Genomic DNA, 18,149 nt, shown 5'->3' with positions numbered 1-18,149 from the left:
CACGGTGGATCCCTGAAGATCTGGTGGATCCCTGGGTGGATCCCTGGGTAGATCCTGGATCCCTGGAGCTCAGTGGATCCCTGAGGCCCTGGGTGGATCCCTAAAGACCTGGTGGGTCCCTGGGTGGATCCCTGAAGCTGTGGAGGAACCCATGGTGGATCCCTGAAGATCTGGTGGATCCCTGGGTGGATCCCTGAGGCTCCGGTGGATCCCTGGGTGGATCCTAGATCCCTGAAGCTGTGGAGGATCACTGGGTGGATCCCTGAAGCTCCTGAGGCGCCGGGATCTGCAGGACGTGCTGCCCCAGGCTCCGTGTCCCTCCCGCCGCCGTTTCTGTGCCACTGGATCCAAACCATGCGGGAAACGGGGAAAAATCCTGGGAAATTGGTCAATCCTGGGAAAACCCCGGGAAACCAGTCAATCCCAGTTGGCTCCGTGCCCTGGGATCACTCCTGGCCAGGGGGGCCACCCTGTCCCCTCCAAGGGGTCACTTGGGGGGGTCGTTCCTGCCAGGACCCCCTCATTCCACCCCCACAGGGAATTCCTGCATTTTCCTTTAAAATCCTGGAGATTATTCCTTTAAAATCCTGGAGGTTTTTCCTTTAAAACCTTGGAGGTTATTCCTTTAAAACCTTGGAGGTTTTTCCTTGAAAATCCTGGAGATTTTTCCTTGAAAATCCTGGAGGTTATTGCTTTAAAACCTTGGAGGTTTTTCCTTTAAAATCTTGGAGATTTTTCCTTGAAAATCTTGAGATTTTTCCTTGAAAATCTTGAGATTTTTCCTTGAAAATCTTGAGATTTTTCCTTGAAAATCTTGAGAATGTGGATCCCTGAAGATCTGGTGGATCCCTGGGTGGATCCCTGAGGCTCCGGTGGATCCCTGGGTGGATCCTAGATCCCTGAAGCTGTGGAGGATCCCTGGTTGGATCCCTGAAGCTGTGGAGGAACCCATGGTGGATCCCTGAAGATCTGGTGGATCCCTGGGTGGATCCCTGAGGCTCCGGTGGATCCCTGGGTGGATCCTAGATCCCTGAAGCTGTGGAGGATCCCTGGTTGGATCCCTGAAGCTGTGGAGGAACCCATGGTGGATCCCTGAAGATCTGGTGGATCCCTGGGTGGATCCCTGAGGCTCCGGTGGATCCCTGGGTGGATCCTAGATCCCTGAAGCTGTGGAGGATCCCTGGTTGGATCCCTGAAGCTGTGGAGGAACCCATGGTGGATCCCTGAAGATCTGGTGGATCCCTGGGTGGATCCCTGAGGCTCCGGTGGATCCCTGGGTGGATCCTAGATCCCTGAAGCTGTGGAGGATCCCTGGTTGGATCCCTGAAGCTGTGGAGGAACCCATGGTGGATCCCTGAAGATCTGGTGGATCCCTGGGTGGATCCCTGAGGCTCCGGTGGATCCCTGGGTGGATCCTAGATCCCTGAAGCTGTGGAGGATCCCTGGTTGGATCCCTGAAGCTGTGGAGGAACCCATGGTGGATCCCTGAAGATCTGGTGGATCCCTGGGTGGATCCCTGAGGCTCCGGTGGATCCCTGGGTGGATCCTAGATCCCTGAAGCTGTGGAGGATCCCTGGTTGGATCCCTGAAGCTGTGGAGGAACCCATGGTGGATCCCTGAAGATCTGGTGGATCCCTGGGTGGATCCCTGAGGCTCCGGTGGATCCCTGGGTGGATCCTAGATCCCTGAAGCTGTGGAGGATCCCTGGTTGGATCCCTGAAGCTGTGGAGGAACCCATGGTGGATCCCTGAAGATCTGGTGGATCCCTGGGTGGATCCCTGAGGCTCCGGTGGATCCCTGGGTGGATCCTAGATCCCTGAAGCTGTGGAGGATCCCTGGTTGGATCCCTGAAGCTGTGGAGGAACCCATGGTGGATCCCTGAAGATCTGGTGGATCCCTGGGTGGATCCCTGAGGCTCCGGTGGATCCCTGGGTGGATCCTAGATCCCTGAAGCTGTGGAGGATCCCTGGTTGGATCCCTGAAGCTGTGGAGGAACCCATGGTGGATCCCTGAAGATCTGGTGGATCCCTGGGTGGATCCCTGAGGCTCCGGTGGATCCCTGGGTGGATCCTAGATCCCTGAAGCTGTGGAGGATCCCTGGTTGGATCCCTGAAGCTGTGGAGGAACCCATGGTGGATCCCTGAAGATCTGGTGGATCCCTGGGTGGATCCCTGAGGCTCCGGTGGATCCCTGGGTGGATCCTAGATCCCTGAAGCTGTGGAGGATCCCTGGTTGGATCCCTGAAGCTGTGGAGGAACCCATGGTGGATCCCTGAAGATCTGGTGGATCCCTGGGTGGATCCCTGAGGCTCCGGTGGATCCCTGGGTGGATCCTAGATCCCTGAAGCTGTGGAGGATCCCTGGTTGGATCCCTGAAGCTGTGGAGGAACCCATGGTGGATCCCTGAAGATCTGGTGGATCCCTGGGTGGATCCCTGAGGCTCCGGTGGATCCCTGGGTGGATCCTAGATCCCTGAAGCTGTGGAGGATCCCTGGTTGGATCCCTGAAGCTGTGGAGGAACCCATGGTGGATCCCTGAAGATCTGGTGGATCCCTGGGTGGATCCCTGAGGCTCCGGTGGATCCCTGGGTGGATCCTAGATCCCTGAAGCTGTGGAGGATCCCTGGTTGGATCCCTGAAGCTGTGGAGGAACCCATGGTGGATCCCTGAAGATCTGGTGGATCCCTGGGTGGATCCCTGAGGCTCCGGTGGATCCCTGGGTGGATCCTAGATCCCTGAAGCTGTGGAGGATCCCTGGTTGGATCCCTGAAGCTGTGGAGGAACCCATGGTGGATCCCTGAAGATCTGGTGGATCCCTGGGTGGATCCCTGAGGCTCCGGTGGATCCCTGGGTGGATCCTAGATCCCTGAAGCTGTGGAGGATCCCTGGTTGGATCCCTGAAGCTGTGGAGGAACCCATGGTGGATCCCTGAAGATCTGGTGGATCCCTGGGTGGATCCCTGAGGCTCCGGTGGATCCCTGGGTGGATCCTAGATCCCTGAAGCTGTGGAGGATCCCTGGTTGGATCCCTGAAGCTGTGGAGGAACCCATGGTGGATCCCTGAAGATCTGGTGGATCCCTGGGTGGATCCCTGAGGCTCCGGTGGATCCCTGGGTGGATCCTAGATCCCTGAAGCTGTGGAGGATCCCTGGTTGGATCCCTGAAGCTGTGGAGGAACCCATGGTGGATCCCTGAAGATCTGGTGGATCCCTGGGTGGATCCCTGAGGCTCCGGTGGATCCCTGGGTGGATCCTAGATCCCTGAAGCTGTGGAGGATCCCTGGTTGGATCCCTGAAGCTGTGGAGGAACCCATGGTGGATCCCTGAAGATCTGGTGGATCCCTGGGTGGATCCCTGAGGCTCCGGTGGATCCCTGGGTGGATCCTAGATCCCTGAAGCTGTGGAGGATCCCTGGTTGGATCCCTGAAGCTGTGGAGGAACCCATGGTGGATCCCTGAAGATCTGGTGGATCCCTGGGTGGATCCCTGAGGCTCCGGTGGATCCCTGGGTGGATCCTAGATCCCTGAAGCTGTGGAGGATCCCTGGTTGGATCCCTGAAGCTGTGGAGGAACCCATGGTGGATTCCTGAAGATCTGGTGGATCCCTGGGTGGATCCCTGAGGCTCCGGTGGATCCCTGGGTGGATCCTAGATCCCTGAAGCTGTGGAGGATCACTGGGTGGATCCCTGAAGCTCCTGAGGCGCCGGGATCTGCAGGACGTGCTGCCCCAGGCTCCGTGTCCCTCCCGCCGCCGTTTCTGTGCCACTGGATCCAAACCATGCGGGAAACGGGGAAAAATCCTGGGAAATTGGTCAATCCTGGGAAAACCCCGGGAAACCAGTCAATCCCAGTTGGCTCCGTGCCCTGGGATCGCTCCTGGCCAGGGGGGCCACCCTGTCCCCTCCAAGGGGTCACTTGGGGGGGTCGTTCCTGCCAGGACCCCCTCATTCCACCCCCACAGGGAATTCCTGCATTTTCCTTTAAAATCCTGGAGGTTATTCCTTTAAAATCCTGGAGGTTTTTCTTTTAAAACCTTGGAGGTTATTCCTTTAAAACCTTGGAGGTTTTTCCTTGAAAATCCTGGAGATTTTTCCTTGAAAATCCTGGAGGTTATTGCTTTAAAACCTTGGAGGTTTTTCCTTTAAAATCTTGGAGATTTTTCCTTGAAAATCTTGAGATTTTTCCTTGAAAATCTTGAGATTTTTCCTTGAAAATCTTGAGAATTTTCCTTGAAAATATTGAGATTTTTCCTTGAAAATATTGAGAATTTTCCTTAAAAATATTGAGATTTTTCCTTTAAAATCTCGGAGATTTTTCCCTTAAAAATTTCCTCAAAATTCCCGTGTTTTCCTTAAAACTCCGGGGGCGGTTTTGGCGACCCTAAATCCCCCCCCGGGGTTTTTTTGGGGGGGGTTTTTTTGGGCTGACCCCGTGTGTCCCTCCCCAGGTGTCCTGCTGGCCGCGTGCCACGCGCTGGACAACAGCACGGCCGGCCGGAGCGGTGAGTGCCCCGCGGGGATTTTGGGGTTTTCTGGTGCCACCCCTCCTCTTCGGGGGTTACGGGGCCCTGGCTGGGATCCCGGCCCTGACCTCTGAGGGGAAACCGGGAGTGGTTTCCTGGCCCCAAAAAAAGGGGTTCTCATCCCAAAAAAAAGGGGTTCTGGCCCCAAAAACAAAGGGGTTCTGGTCCCAAAAAAAAAGGGGTTCTGGACCCGAAACAAAGGGGTTCTGGCCCCAAAACAAAGGGTTTCTGGCTCCCAAAAAAAGGATTTCTGATCCCAGAAACAAAGGGGTTCTGGCTCCCAAAAAAATGATTTCTGATCCCAAAAACAAAGGGGTTCTGGCCCCCCAATAAAGGATTTCTGATCCCAAAAACAAAGGGGTTGTGGTCCCAAAAACAAAGGGGTTCTGCCCCCAGAAACAAAGGGGTTCTGGCCCCAAAAGGAAAGGTTTTGGCCCCAAAAGAAAGGGTTTCCCTACAAGGAAAGGGTTTCCAGCCCCCAAGAGCCCCTAAAACCCCCTCAGCTCTGGGGACACGGGGACACCCCGGCCCCATCCCAGCCTTCATCCCCCTCCCTTTGGGGCCGCCCTAAATCCAGCCCGGGACCGGGGCTGGGTCGGAAGCGCCTGGATCCCAAAGAATCCCCAGCAGGAAATTCCCGCCGGGGATAACTCAGACCAGGGGGGCTTGGTGGGGTTTAATGGGAAACAGGAGCCCATTCCCGTCCCCACAGGTGTGTGACAGACCCGGGACCACCTGGGGACACCTGGGGACCCCCCAGGACCGTCCCCTCCCCCCTGCCCCGCTTCGGGTCCTTTTTGGGGCGTTTTCCCCTTTTCCCGCCGTTTTCCTGGGTTTTCCCTCGACTTTTGGGGCGTTTTCCCGGGGTTTTTCAAACCCAAATATTTGGGATTTTAACCCAAACCCCCGCCAGCATGGGGATTTATTTTTTTACAGAAAAAAAAAAAAAACCCCGAGCCTGGCTTATTTTTGGGGACAAATCCCAGCTTTTTATTAATAATAGATGAATTTCAATCCCAGGAAACCTCCTCGGGCTGGAGGCACAACCTTAATTTCCCCTCAGTAACCAACCCTTTTGGAGCTTTTCCCTCTGTTCTGGGGTTGTTTTTGGGGTTGTTTTGGGTTTGTTTTTTTTTAGAAAAAAAGTCATGGTTACTCTCGTGTCTTCTGTATATGTTGCACTGAAAGTTAATATTTAATGTTTTAATTTATTTCGCCTGGTTTAAATTAATTTTGATTCCTATAAAGATGTTCTTGTCATCGCCTGGTCTTGGGTTTTTTGTTTGGTTTTTTTTCCCCCCATCCTAAAAACCTGGCTTGGAGTTATTTAAGTGATGTAAAACAATTTTTTTCCCGAAAAAATTCGTGGTTTGGGGTTTTTTGGGGGGGATATTTGGGAAGGAAATGCTGAATCCCAAAGATGGGAGTGAGGGAAATATTCCCAGGGACGGCTGAGCCCCAAATTCCCAAATTTTCATCCCAAATTTACAATCCCTGATGCCCCAGTGATGAACTCAGCCCCATTTTCCCATCATTTTATCCCGAATTTTGAAGCCCAGTTTTGGGATCGGCCCCATTTTCCCAGATTTTCATCCCAAACTTTCCATCCCTGATTCCCCGGTTTTGGGATCAGCCCACCCCGCTCTGGGGCAGGTTTGGGGCGGTTTTGGGGCAATTCCCGTCAGTTTTGGGGCAATTCCCGTCAGTTTTGGGGCAATTCCCGTCAGTTTTGGGGGATTCTCAGCAGATTTGGGGCGGTTCCCGTTTATTTTGGGGCGGTTCCTGTTGGTTTTGGGGCGGTTCTTGTTTTGGGGCATTTCCCGGCAGTTTTGGGGATTCTCAGCAGATTTGGGGCGGTTCCCTGCAGGATTGGGGCGGCTCCCGTTTATTTTGGGGCGTGTTTTGGGGCGGTTCCTTTTGTTTTGGGGCGGTTCCTTTTGTTTTGGGGCGGTTCCTCTTTATTTTGGGGCGGTTCTTGTTTGTTTTGGGGCGGTTCCCGTTTATTTTGGGGCGGTGCCCTCCAGGTTTGGGGCGGGTTTTAGGGCGGTTTTGGGGCGCTCCCCGGCGGGTTTGGTTCTCTCCCAAATGGTCCTGACCCCAAAAAGAGAGTTCTGACCCCAAAAGGACGGTCCTGCCCCGCGGACCTCCCAAAGTGACACCCACGAGGTGACACCAGCAGCTGGCACTTTATTCACCGGGGAGTGACACCAGCCCCGGGGGTCCCTTCCACCCACGGACGTGTCCCCCACATGGATGTCACCAACCCCTGCAGGTCCTGCCACCATAAATGTCCCCAGCCCCTGCATGTCACCAACCCCTGATGTCCCCTCAGTGTCACTTGTGGCGCAGGTAGAAGGCGGTGGCACCATGGATGTCCCCACCATGGGTGTCCCCTGGGTGTCACTGTCACTTGCGGCTCAGGCAGAAGGCGGTGGCACCAGGGATGTCCCACCATGGATGTCCCCAACTCCCGGATGTCCCCAGGTGTCACTTGTGGTGCAGGTAGAAGGCGATGGCACCATGAAGTCCCCCTCATGGGTGTCCCCTGGGTGTCACTTGTGGCAGAGGTAGAAGGTGGTGGCACTGGGGAATGGATGTCCCCACCATGGATGTCCCTGGTGGTGGCACTGTCACTTGCGGCTCAGGCGGAAGGCGGTGGCACCATGGATGTCCCCAACTCCCGGATGTCCCCAGGTGTCACTTGCGGCGCAGGTGGAAGGCGGTGGCACCAGGAATGTCCCCTCATGGGTGTCCCCTGGGTGTCACTGTCACTTGCGGCGCAGGTAGAAGGCGGTGGCCCCGGGCGCCAGGGCCAGCGCCTCGCCCGGGCCCGCGGCCGTGCTGAGGAAGAGCCCGGGGAAGGCGGCGGCCTCGAAGGTGTGCGTGGAGCCCCCGAAGGTCTTGTAGAAGGTGAAGGGCGTGGCCCTGTCCTTGTCACCCGAGAACAGCTCCAGCAGCCCCACGTCCTGCCGGGCGGGGGACGGCAAATGGTGGCACCAAGCGGTGACAGCACAGTGGCCTGGCGGTGTCACCTCGGGGGACAGCCATCTGCAGGTGGCACCATCTCCAGGTGGCACCACCTCGAGGAACCCACACTGACCCAATTTCCAGGTGACCCCATGCCCAGGTGACCCCATGCCCAGGTGTCCCCACGTCCAGGTGACACTACCTCAAGGAACCCACACTGACCCAATTTCCAGGTGATCTCAGCTCCAGGTGTCCCCATGCCCAGGTGACCCCATCTCCAGGTGACCCCATCTCCAGGTAACCCCATGCCCAGGTGACCCCATCTCCAGGTGTCCCCATGCCCAGGTGTCCCCATGCCCAGGTGACACCACCTCGAGGAAACCCACACTGACCCCAACTCCAGGTGACCCCATCTCCAGGTGACAACAACATCAGGTGACCGCACCCCCAGATGACCACACCCCCAGGTGATGCCATCATTAGGTGACCCCGCCCTGGGGAATCCCCACTTCCTGGTGACACCACCTCCTGGTGGCACGGTTTTTGGGATGATGCCACTTTGGGGTGCCCCACCTTGGGCTGACCCAGCCCTGGGTGCCCACCACACCTTGGGGTGACTCTTCCCAGGATGGCCACCTTGGCTTCCCCACCTTGGTGCCCCACCTTGGTGCCCCACCTCTGGGTGCCCCACCTTGGGCTGACGCATTTTTGGGTCCCCACCACCACAGGGTGTCCCCACTTTGAGCTGATCCACCTTGAGTTGATCCAGCTCCAGTCGACCCACCTTGACTGACCCACCTTGCGTTGACCCACCTTGACTGACCCACCTTGGATTAACCCACCTTGGGTGACCCACCTTGGATTAACCGACCTTGACTGACTCACCTTGACTGACCCATCTTGGATTAACCCACCTCAGACTGACCCACCTTGGGTGACACACCTTGGATTAACCGACCTTGACTGACTCACCTTGACTGACCCATCTTGGATTAACCCACCTCAGACTGACCCACCTTGGGTGACACACCTTGGATTAACCGACCTTGACTGACCCACCTTGGGTTGCCCACCTTGCCCTGACCCATCTCAAGCTGTCCCACCTTGGCCTGTCCCCGCTTTGTGTCCCCAGTGCCCCACACTGTGTCACCCCCTGTCCCCCCCATGTCCCATGTGTCCCCCTGTGTCCCCTCTGCCACCCTCGGTCCCCCCTGTGTCCCCGTGTCACCTCCAGGCTCAGCCGTGGCTCGGGGCCGGTGCCACAGGACAGGGCGCGGGTGCCACCGCGGATGCCCACGATGAGGGGACAGCGCTGGCGCTCCAGGTGCCGGTTGGGGACAACGCTGATGGGCTCTGTGGGACACGGGGGTGGCACCGCCGTCACCCAGAGGGACACCCACGGATTGTCACCCCTGTCACCCCCAGAGGGACACCCGGGGAGTGTCACCCCATCCCCACAGAGGGACACCACGGATTGTCACCCCTGTCACCCCCAGAGGGACACCCGGGGAGTGTCACCCCATCCCCACAGAGGGACACCACGGATTGTCACCCCTGTCACCCCCAGAGGGACACCCGGGGAGTGTCACCCCATCCCCACAGAGGGACACCACGGATTGTCACCCCTGTCACCCCCAGAGGGACACCCGGGGAGTGTCACCCCTGTCCCCCCCCAGGGTGTCACCCATGGAGTGTCACTTCTGTCCCCCCCTGGTGTCACCCGTGGATTGTCCCCATTGTCCCCCAGGGTGTCACCTATGGATTGTCACCCCTGTCCCCCCCCAGGGTGTCACCCATGGAGTGTCACTTCTGTCCCCCCCTGGTGTCACCCGTGGATTGTCCCCATTGTCCCCCAGGGTGTCACCTATGGATTGTCACCCCTGTCCCCCCCCAGGGTGTCACCCGCGGATTGTCCCCTCTGTCCCCGGGTGTCACGCACCTTCCTGGGTGGCGTTGGCCCCCTGCAGGCTGGTGGCCACCAGGTGGCCGTGGCGCAGGCACAGCCCCTGCTGCTCCGTGTCCCGCAGCACGTAGTGGTACGGCTGGGCCCCGGGGCGGCCCGCCCCGAACGCCACCGCCATCTCTGGGGACACGGGACACCGGGACATGGGACACGGGACACCGGGAGAGACAGGGGGACACGGGACACAGGGACAGGGGCACAGACAGGTGGGGACATGGGACACGGGGACACCGGGACATGGGGACATCGGGATAGACAGGGGGACATGGGGATGGACAGGTAAGGACATGGGACACAGGGACATGGGGACATGAGACACGGGGACACCGGGACATGAGACACAGGACATGGGACACGGGGACAGGGGCACAGACAGGTAAGGACAGGGGACACGGGGACATGGGGACATCACAGGGACATGGGGATAGACAGGTGGGGACATGGGGACAGGGACATGGGGACAGGGATGGGCATGGGGACATGGGGACACGTGGGGCAAGGACAGGCAGGGACATGGGGACAGGGACACAGGGACATTTGGAGCAGGGATGGGGACAGGGACACGGGGGCACCTGCACCCACCTGTCCCCAGGAAGTCCTCGAACAAGGCCACCATGTCGGGGTCGATGACATTCTCGGCCGTGTCCCCGTTGCCCGACGTGACCCCCGGGCGGTGTCCCCGGGGTGTCCCCCTGCGGGGACAGAGGGGTCAGGGCAGGTGACACCGGGGAGGGAGGGAGGTGACACTGCCAGGCATGAGGCAGGGGACACGCTGTCCCCACGCTGTCCCTGTGCTGTCCCCACTTGTCCCCACGCTGTCCCCGCTCACCTGAGGGCAGCTCTGGACGTGTGTGACATGGCTGGGCCGGCGGAGAAGGTGGCACAGGTGACACCGCGTGCCAGCAGGATTGTCCCCGAACTTGACCCCGTCCCCGGTGGCACCTGCGGATGTGCCACCTCCCGGGATCCTGTCCCTTGTCCTCTGGGCCGTGTCCCCGCGGGTGACAGCGGCTTTATAGGGCCGGGCGGGGCGGGGACAGAGCCCGCCCCGCGAATTGGGCTGGGTGACAGCGACAGTGACACCGAGCCATGGCGAAACGCCACCTCCTTGATGCCCGCAGTCACCGCGGCGGGGATGTCCCCTGTGCCGTGTCCCCTGTGCCAGGCGTGTCTCCAGTGTCCCCTGTCCCATGGTGCCCGGTGGGTGGCCCCTGCCAGGCCCCTGTGCCCCGTCCCTGTGGTGACATCACCTTGTCACCATTGTCACCATGAGTGCTGCCCCCAAGGTGCTGTGAGCACTGTCCCCAAATTCCCACGTGCCCTGGTCCCAGTTTCCCTGTGTCCCATCCCTGTGTCCCTTGTCCCCAAGGCCCGGGGTGCCCTGTCCCCAAGGTGTTGTGTGCCTTGTCCCCATGATCCCATGTGCTCTGTCCCCGTGGTATCCCCATGGTGTCCCTGTGTCCCCTGTTCCTGTGGTCCCAAAGCCCAAAAATCCCATGGCTCTGTCCCCTCTCCCTAAAATGCCACCTTCCCTGTCCCTACTGTCCCCTTTCCCTGTCCCCACATTCCCTTGTGCCCTCTGTCCCCTCGGTGACCTGTCCCTAAAATGCCACCTTCCCTTTCCCTATTGTCGCCCACTCCCTGTCCCCAAGATGCCATGTGCGCTGTCCCCATGGTGACCTGTCCCCAAAATGCCACCTTCCCTGTTGTCCCCCACCCCCTGTCCCCACACCCCCGTGTGCCCCCTGTCCCCGCGCTGTCCCCGCGCTGTCCCCGGGCGGCCCCACCGGATCCGGGAAGGGGCCGCGTCCTGTCCCCATCGCGCGGGTGGCGCAAGAGCGGCCACTCCGCCGCGGTGACACATCCAGCGGGGCCACCAGCCCCGCCCTGTCCCCGCCGTGCCACCCGTGTGCCACCCGTGTGCCACCCACACTCGGGCACCGCGTGGCCTCGGCATCTCTTTATTCCCGCACCGGCGTCCGGGGCGGATGTCGCTGTCCCCAGGGGGATGGCACTGTCCTCGGGTGGATGTCGCTGTCCCCGGGTGGATGTCGCTGTCCCCAGGGGGATGGCGCTGTCCCCAGGGGGATGGCACGCCCCGAAGAAGGGGGGATGGCACGGTCCCGGATGGATGTCACCGCCCTGGGGAAGATGTCACCGAGGAGCGAGGATGTCACTCTCCCTGCGTGAGGATGTCGCCATGCTGGGGGGGATGGCACCTCCGCAGGGGGACGACACCATCCCTGGGGTGAGGATGCCACCCTCCCCAGGAAGATGTCACCGTGCTGGGGTGATGCCACCCTCCCCAAGAAGATGTCACCACCCTGGGGTAAGGATGTCACCACGCTGGGGAGAATGCCACCCTCCCCAGGAAGATGCCACCACCCTGGGGTGAGGATGTCACCGTCCTAGGGGGATGCCACCCTCCCCAGGAAGATGCCACCACCCTGGGGCTCCGCTGTCCCCGCGCGGGGACCGGGGGCGTTCAGCAGAGCTGGAAGTAGAAGTCGAGCAGCTGGGAGGTGACATCGCCGTGGCGACAGAGCGCCAGGGGCTGGTGGCCGCGCGGGGACGTGCACAGGAACCAGCCGGGGTGCGCGGCCGACTCGAAGCGCCACAGCCCGTCCCGGTAGGAGCGGAAGAAGGTGAAGGCGACAGCGCTGTCACCGGCGCGGGGCAGCTCCCGGATGTCCACGTCCTGCGGTGACACCGCCGTGTCACCCGCGGGGACAGCCCCCGGGCGCCGTGTGCCAGCGGCTGGGCACGGTGTGATGTCCCCAGCCAGCAGTGTCCCACCCCTGTGGCCCCCGTGTCCCTGTCCCTCAATGTCCCACCCCTGAGGTCCCTGTGTCCCCAGCTGTCCCCTCCCCATGGCGTCCCATCCCCAAAACTTCTGTGTCTCCATCCTCATCACCACCCCCACAGTGTCCCCGTCTCCTTAGGTGTCCCCAACCCTTTGATGTCACCATCCCTGCCATGTCGCCATTCTCACGGTGTCCCCATCTCCGTCCCCAACCCTGTGATGTCCCCATCCTCTTAGCATGCCTGTCCCTGTCTCCTCGGTGTCCCCCCGCCGTCCCCCCTCTATCCCCTCGCTGTCCCCTGTCCTGTCCCCGCGCTATCCCCGCGCTGTCCCCGTGCTGTCCCCGCTGTGCTGTTCCCTCTGTCCCCGCTGTCCCCGCGCTGTCCCCGCGCTGTCCCCGCGCTGTCCCCGCGCTGTCCCCGCGCTGTCCCCGCGCTGTCCCCGCGCTGTCCCCGCGCTGTCCCCGCGCTGTCCCCGCGCTGTCCCCGCGCTGTCCCCGCGCTGTCCCCGCGCTGTCCCCGCGCTGTCCCCGCGCTGTCCCCGCGCTGTCCCCGCGCTGTCCCCGCGCTGTCCCCGCGCTGTCCCCGCGCTGTCCCCGCGCTGTCCCCGCGCTGTCCCCGCGCTGTCCCCGCGCTGTCCCCGCGCTGTCCCCGCGCTGTCCCCGCGCTGTCCCCGCGCTGTCCCCGCGCTGTCCCCGCGCTGTCCCCGCGCTGTCCCCGCGCTGTCCCCGCGCTGTCCCCGCGCTGTCCCCGCGCTGTCCCCACCTGCAGCCGCAGCCGCGGTTCTCCGCCGGGGCCGCGCTCGGTGCGCAGGCAGCGGGAGCCGCTCCGCACGCTCAGGATCACCGGCAGCCGCGCGGGCTCCAGGGCGCGGTTGGGCACCCAGAACACCTTCTCTGCAGGTGACACGGGGACCTCAGCGCGCGTCCCCGCGCGTCCCCGCCGTGTCCCCGCGGTGTCCCCGTGTCACCTTCCAGCGCGGCGTTGGCGCCCTGCAGGTGCCCGGCCAGCAGCTGCTCGTCGCGCAGGTACAGCGAGCGCTGGTTCACGTCCCACAGCCTGCCGGGCAAAGCGGGGACAGCCGTGCCACCCCTCGGTGCCACCCCTCGGTGCCACCCCTCGGTGCCACCCCCGCTGTCCCCTGCCAGCCCCGCTGTCCCTTACCGGTACTGGAACACCTTGGTCTGCAGCGCGGGCGCGTGGCAGAGGGCGAAGCCTTCGGCCTCTGCGCGGAGGAAGAGGAGGGCGAGGCTGAGGGCGGCCACCCGGAGACCCCCGCGCCCCCTGCCCGCGCCCCCCGAGCCTTGGGGACCCCTCCCGAGGGCACCGGCCGTGCCAGGCGCTCCGTGTCCCCTCCGGGCCGTGCGCGGGGTCCCCGGGCAGCGCTCACCCATGAGACCCCCGGCTCCTGTGACACCCCCGGCTCCGGTGCGACCCCCGGCTCCTGTGACACCCCCGACTCCGCTGAGACCCCCGGCTTCTGTGAGACCCCCGGTTCTGGTGGCCCCCCCGGCTCCTGTGACACCCCCTGCTCCTGTGACACCCCTGGCTCCGGTGGGACCCCGGCTCCGGGCGCAGCGGGCGGCGGCGAGGGAAGAAGGAAGGAAGGAAGAAAGTTGCCGGTGGTGTTGCCACACTGCTGAGAAGGGCGCGCCCCGCCCCCGCCATTGCTCAGCACCCCCGCGGGGTGACAACCGAGGGGACCCATGGCGGGGGGGGGTGACAGCGCGACACGCAGCAGGGACACCGCGACGCCCATGGCGGTTGCGGCGGGGCTCGAACCCCCGGTTTCTGGAGCCAGAGAGCAGCGCCCTCCCCGCTGCGCCACAGCGGCGGAGGGCGCGCATGCGCGCTGCGGAAGCGGCGGGAAGCGCGCAGGGGCGGCGTGGGGAGCGCTGAGTGGCCGTGGGTGTTGCGCATGCGCAGAGCGAGGCGCGAAGCCGCGAGGGACGGGCCGGGCACTGAGGGCAGCACTGCGCGTGCGCTGAGTGTGCGGCGCGTGCGCGCTGAGCCGGGCGAGGAGCTGGCGCACGCGCAGAGCGCCCCCGGCGGGAGGGCAGGAGGAACCATGGCGGCGCTGTGGGAAGCGCTGAGGGCGGCGATGGCCGCGGTGCTGCTGCTGGGCTGGGGCGCGCACGGGCTCTACTTCCACATCGGAGAGACCGAGAAGCGCTGCTTCATCGAGGAGATCCCCGACGAGACCATGGTCATCGGTGCGGGCGGCGGCGGGGAGAGCCGGGAATGGCGGGGGCCGTGAGGGGGGAACGGGAGAGACCATTCCTGGGCATCCCTTGGGCACGGGGAGGGATTATTGGGCATCCCCTGGGCATGGGGAGGGGTCCATGAGAGGGTTTGGACACCCCCCCGAGGCACGGGGAGGGGTCCCTGGGCACCCCCCGGGCATGCCAGTAGCCATGCCCATGGCCCTGACACTGTCCTGCGGGCACAGGCGGTGGCAGTAGCCATGTCCCAGTGCCCATGGCCCTGACAGTGTCCCCACGTTGGCACAGGTGGTGCCAGTGGCCATACCCCAGTGCTCTGGGGGTGTTGGTGGCCATGCCCTGGTGCCCATGGCCCTGACAGTGTCCCCAGGGGGTGCCAGCGGCCGTGCCCGTGCCCTGAGTGTCGCGGTTGGCACAGGTGGTGATGTCGCGGCAGTACGGCTCCGAGGGGCGCTTCACCTTCACGTCGCACACGCCGGGCGAGCACCAGATCTGCCTGCACTCCAACTCCACCCGCATGGCGCTGTTCGCCGGGGGCAAGCTGGTAATGCCCTGGGGCAGCCTGGCACAGCCCTGTGCCCACGGCCCCTGCCAGCCCTGGGGACAGCCCTGTGCCCACTCAGCAGTCATGCCATCCCTGGGGGCAGCCCTGTGCCCACACCCCCATGCCATCCCTGGGGGCAGCCCTGTGCCCACGGCCCCTGCCAGCCCTGGGGACAGCCCTGTGCCCACACCCCCATGCCAGCCCCAGGGAAGTGCCAGTGCTGGTGCCAGCCCTGTGCTCTCCCCAAGGTTGTGCCAGCCCTGGTGCCACTGCTCATGACGGCTGTGTGCCCTCCCTATGGCTGGCATTGCTGGTGCCATGGTTGGAGCCATTACTGGAGCCATGGTTGGTGCCCTGGTTGGTGCCGTGGTTGACACCATGATTGGTGCCATGGTTGGTGCCATTGTTGACACCATGGTTGGTGCCCTCGTTGGTGCCATGTCTGGTGCCCTGGTTGGTGCCGTGGTTGGTGCCGTGGTTGGTGCCATGGTTGGTGCCATGTCTGGTGCCACGGCTGGTGCCATGGTTGACACCGTGCTTGGAGCCGTGGGTGGTGCCCTGGCTGGTGCCCTGGCTGGTGCCGTGGTTGGTGCCACGGCTGGTGCCATGGTTGACACCATGCTTGGAGCCATGTCTGGTGCCATGTCTGGTGCCACGGCTGGTGCCATGGTTGGAGCCGTGGTTGGTGCCCTGGCTGGTGCCCTGGTTGGTGCCATGGGTCGGTGCCGTGGTTGGAGCCATGGTTGGTGCCACGGCTGGTGCCATGGTTGGTGCCCTGGCTGGTGCCGTGGTTGGTGCCCTGGCTGGTGCCGTGGTTGGTGCCCTGGCTGGTGCCGTGGTTGGCGCTGCCGGTGCCAGCCGCGGTGCCAGCCCGTGCCCCGTCCCGCAGCGGGTGCACCTGGACATCCAGGTGGGCGAGCACACCAACAACTACCCCGAGATCGCTGCCCGGGACAAGCTGACGGAGCTGCAGCTGCGCGCGCGCCAGCTGCTGGAGCAGGTGGAGCAGATCCAGAAGGAGCAGAACTACCAGAGGGTCAGCGGGGCCAGACCGCGCGCTCTGGGGTCGCTGGGGGATTTGGGGGCACTCCGGGGGGTTTTGGGGTGAGTCTGCGGGCTTTGGGGTCAGTCTGCGGGGTTTTGGGTTGAATTCATGGGATTTTGGCGTGAATTTTTTGGGTTTTGGTGTGAATTGTTGGGGTTTCAGTGTGGATTTTTGGGATTTTGGGGTGAATCGGAGTTTCAGTGTGGATTTTTGGGATTTTGGGGTGAATCCTTGGGGTTTCATTGGGAGTTTTTGGGGTGTTTCGGTACCGCGAGGAGCGGTTCCGCATGACCAGCGAGAGCACCAAGCAGCCAGTCTGTGGGGTTTGGGGGGGATTTATGGGATTTTGGGGTGAATCTCTGGGGTTCCAGTGTGGATTTTGGGGTGAATCTCTAGTGTTTCATTGTGGATTTTGGGGTGAATCTCTGGGGTTTCAGTGTGGATATTGGGATGAATCTGTGGGGTTTGGGGGGGATTTATGGGATTTTGGGGTGAATCTCTGGGGTTCCAGCGCGGATTTTGGGGTGAATCTCTGGGGTTCCAGTGCGGATTTTGGGGTGAATCTCTGGGGTTCCAGCGTGGATTTTGGGGTGAATCTCTGGGGTTCCAGTGCGGATTTTGGGGTGAATCTCTGGGGTTCCAGCGCGGATTTTGGGGTGACTCTCGGGCTGGGTGTTGCAGTACCGCGAGGAGCGGTTCCGCATGACCAGCGAGAGCACCAACCAGCGCGTGCTCTGGTGGTCCATCGCCCAGACCGTCATCCTCATCCTCACCGGCCTCTGGCAGATGCGGCACCTCAAGAGCTTCTTCGAGGCCAAGAAATTGGTGTAGCCCCCCAAAACCCCCTCGGGGGGCACCCCAAAACCCGCCCTCAGCCCCGTGATGGGGGACCCCACCCAGCCTGGGGTGCTGGGGAGGGACCCCAGGGGCTCCCCCAAACCCATCCCACCCACCCCTGGGTGCTGTGGAGGGATCCTGGCTCCCTTCTGGGACCCCCAGGGCTCCCCCAAACCCATCCCACCCACCCTGGGGTGCTGGGGAGAGCCCCCCACTCCCTTGTGGGACCCCAAACCCATCCCGGGGCGCTCGCTGCGGGTTTGGGGTGCCCTGCCTGCCATGGGGGAGAGCAGAGAAGCACCACTCCACAAGGTGGTTTTTTTGGGGGGGAAATAAAGGTTTTTTGGTTCCACCAAGAGGTGTCGGTGCGTTTTTGGGGCGGGGAGGGGGTCCTGGCGCTCCAAGCGTTCAGCTGCCTGCCCAAAGTGCGGTTTCCCCCCAAAAATCAACCCCGGGGGGATATTGGGGTGTCGGGGATGCTGTCAGTCCTCCCCCGCCAGGAGGCGCTGTAAGCTTCCAGCCGCTCTGGGGGCGCTCTGGGCGCACCACCGGAAGTGTCTGTGGGCGGCGCAGCGCGGCCGGAAGTGTGTTTGTGTGTGTGGGCGGCGGGGCCAAGATGGCGGCAGAGATGGAGGAGAAGGGGTTCGAGCACATGGGGCTGGACGGGCGGCTGCTGAGGGTGAGGGGCGAGCGGGGCACCGGGACGGGGTTCGGCTGGGGAGGGCGGGGGCTTGCGGGCAGCGATCGCCGGGGTCCCCGCAGGGGTGAGGGGTCCCGCTGAGGGGAGGGGACGGGGACACTGGAGTCCCTTCAGGGGTGAGGGGACACCGGAGTCCCCCGGGGTGGGGGGACACTGGGGACCGTCCCCATGGGATGGGGCTGTCCGTGGGGTGGCACTGGGGCCGGACGGTCACCGTGGCGGTGACAGCCGGCGCGGTGCCCGCAGGCGGTGGCAGAGCTGGGCTGGGCAGTGCCCACGGCCATCCAGGCCCGCGCCATCCCGCTGGCCATGGAGGGCCGCGACCTGCTGGCCCGGGCCAGGACGGGCTCGGGGAAAACCGGAGCGTACGGGCTGCCCCTGCTGCACAAACTGCTGGGCATCAAAGAGGTACCGGGGCACTGGGGGCACCGGGGGGCACTCAGGGGCACCGGGGATACTGGGGGCAGTGGGGATACTGGGGGCAGTGGGGATACTGGGGGGCACTGGGGGGCACCGGGGATACCGGGGGGCACCGGGGATACCGGGGGGCAC

At 62.8% G+C, this 18,149-nt stretch overlaps 4 protein-coding genes across 5 annotated transcripts in view; 2 read left to right on the top strand and 2 right to left on the bottom strand.

Moving 5' to 3' along the window:
- Window positions 1-6,831: 6,831 nt before the first annotated feature.
- Window positions 6,832-10,918, bottom strand: LOC121352741 (interleukin-36 receptor antagonist protein-like). Its single transcript, XM_041465923.1, has 5 exons — window positions 10,277-10,918; window positions 10,030-10,139; window positions 9,424-9,567; window positions 8,713-8,837; window positions 6,832-7,483 (listed from the first exon to the last, which is right to left on the bottom strand). Exons 1-5 carry the CDS (start codon window positions 10,303-10,305, stop codon window positions 7,286-7,288), a joined length of 606 nt encoding a protein of 201 aa, XP_041321857.1. The 5' UTR covers window positions 10,306-10,918; the 3' UTR covers window positions 6,832-7,285.
- A 345-nt stretch (window positions 10,919-11,263) lies between these two features.
- On the bottom strand, window positions 11,264-14,096 carry LOC121352747. Of its 2 annotated transcripts, XM_041465935.1 has the most exons (5): window positions 13,640-14,096; window positions 13,414-13,474; window positions 13,220-13,308; window positions 13,015-13,145; window positions 11,265-12,145 (listed from the first exon to the last, which is right to left on the bottom strand). In XM_041465935.1, the coding sequence occupies exons 1-5, from the start codon at window positions 14,094-14,096 to the stop codon at window positions 11,933-11,935; spliced, it is 951 nt and encodes a 316-aa protein (XP_041321869.1). In that variant the 3' UTR covers window positions 11,265-11,932. The 2 variants fall into 2 exon arrangements, with proteins under 2 accessions (XP_041321868.1, XP_041321869.1); XM_041465934.1 differs by having other exon boundaries at window positions 11,264-12,145; window positions 13,414-14,096.
- A 71-nt stretch (window positions 14,097-14,167) lies between these two features.
- On the top strand, window positions 14,168-17,253 carry TMED4 (transmembrane p24 trafficking protein 4). The gene is given in 4 exon segments (XM_041465936.1): window positions 14,168-14,587; window positions 14,890-15,015; window positions 15,905-16,051; window positions 16,742-17,253. Coding segments are annotated over 4 exon segments (843 nt in total). The 3' UTR covers window positions 16,892-17,253.
- A 227-nt stretch (window positions 17,254-17,480) lies between these two features.
- Window positions 17,481-18,149, top strand: part of DDX56 (DEAD-box helicase 56) — a 7,043-nt gene continuing 6,374 nt past the window's right edge. Inside the window, exons 1-2 of the mRNA XM_041465943.1 lie at window positions 17,481-17,576; window positions 17,844-18,005. Coding sequence (XP_041321877.1) covers window positions 17,514-17,576; window positions 17,844-18,005 — 225 coding nt within the window. The 5' untranslated portion in view covers window positions 17,481-17,513. The remainder of the gene's footprint in view (window positions 17,577-17,843; window positions 18,006-18,149) is intronic.

This window comes from Pyrgilauda ruficollis, unplaced genomic scaffold, assembly GCF_017590135.1.
Source record: "Pyrgilauda ruficollis isolate IOZ18807 unplaced genomic scaffold, ASM1759013v1 scaffold195, whole genome shotgun sequence".
In the NCBI taxonomy this organism is placed as follows: Eukaryota; Metazoa; Chordata; class Aves; order Passeriformes; family Passeridae; genus Pyrgilauda; species Pyrgilauda ruficollis.
This window is presented reverse-complemented; position numbering and strand designations above follow the sequence as displayed.

Bases quoted from the DNA above. Each gene is read 5' to 3' on its own strand.
- LOC121352741 (XM_041465923.1), bottom strand. From the start codon at position 10,305: ATGTCACACACGTCCAGAGCTGCCCTCAG. The intron at 10,140-10,276 runs GTGAGCGGGGAC...CTGTCCCCGCAG, and splicing joins ACGTCCAGAGCTGCCCTCAG to GGGGACACCCCGGGGACACC. The intron at 7,484-8,712 runs GTGACACGGGGA...CCCGCCCGGCAG, and splicing joins AGCCACGGCTGAGCCTGGAG to GACGTGGGGCTGCTGGAGCT.
- LOC121352747 (XM_041465934.1), bottom strand. From the start codon at position 14,096: ATGCGCGCCCTCCGCCGCTGTGGCGCAGCGGGGAGGGCGCTGCTCTCT. The intron at 13,146-13,219 runs GTGACACGGGGA...TGTCACCTGCAG, and splicing joins CGCCAACGCCGCGCTGGAAG to AGAAGGTGTTCTGGGTGCCC. The intron at 12,146-13,014 runs GTGGGGACAGCG...GTGTCACCGCAG, and splicing joins AACCGCGGCTGCGGCTGCAG to GACGTGGACATCCGGGAGCT.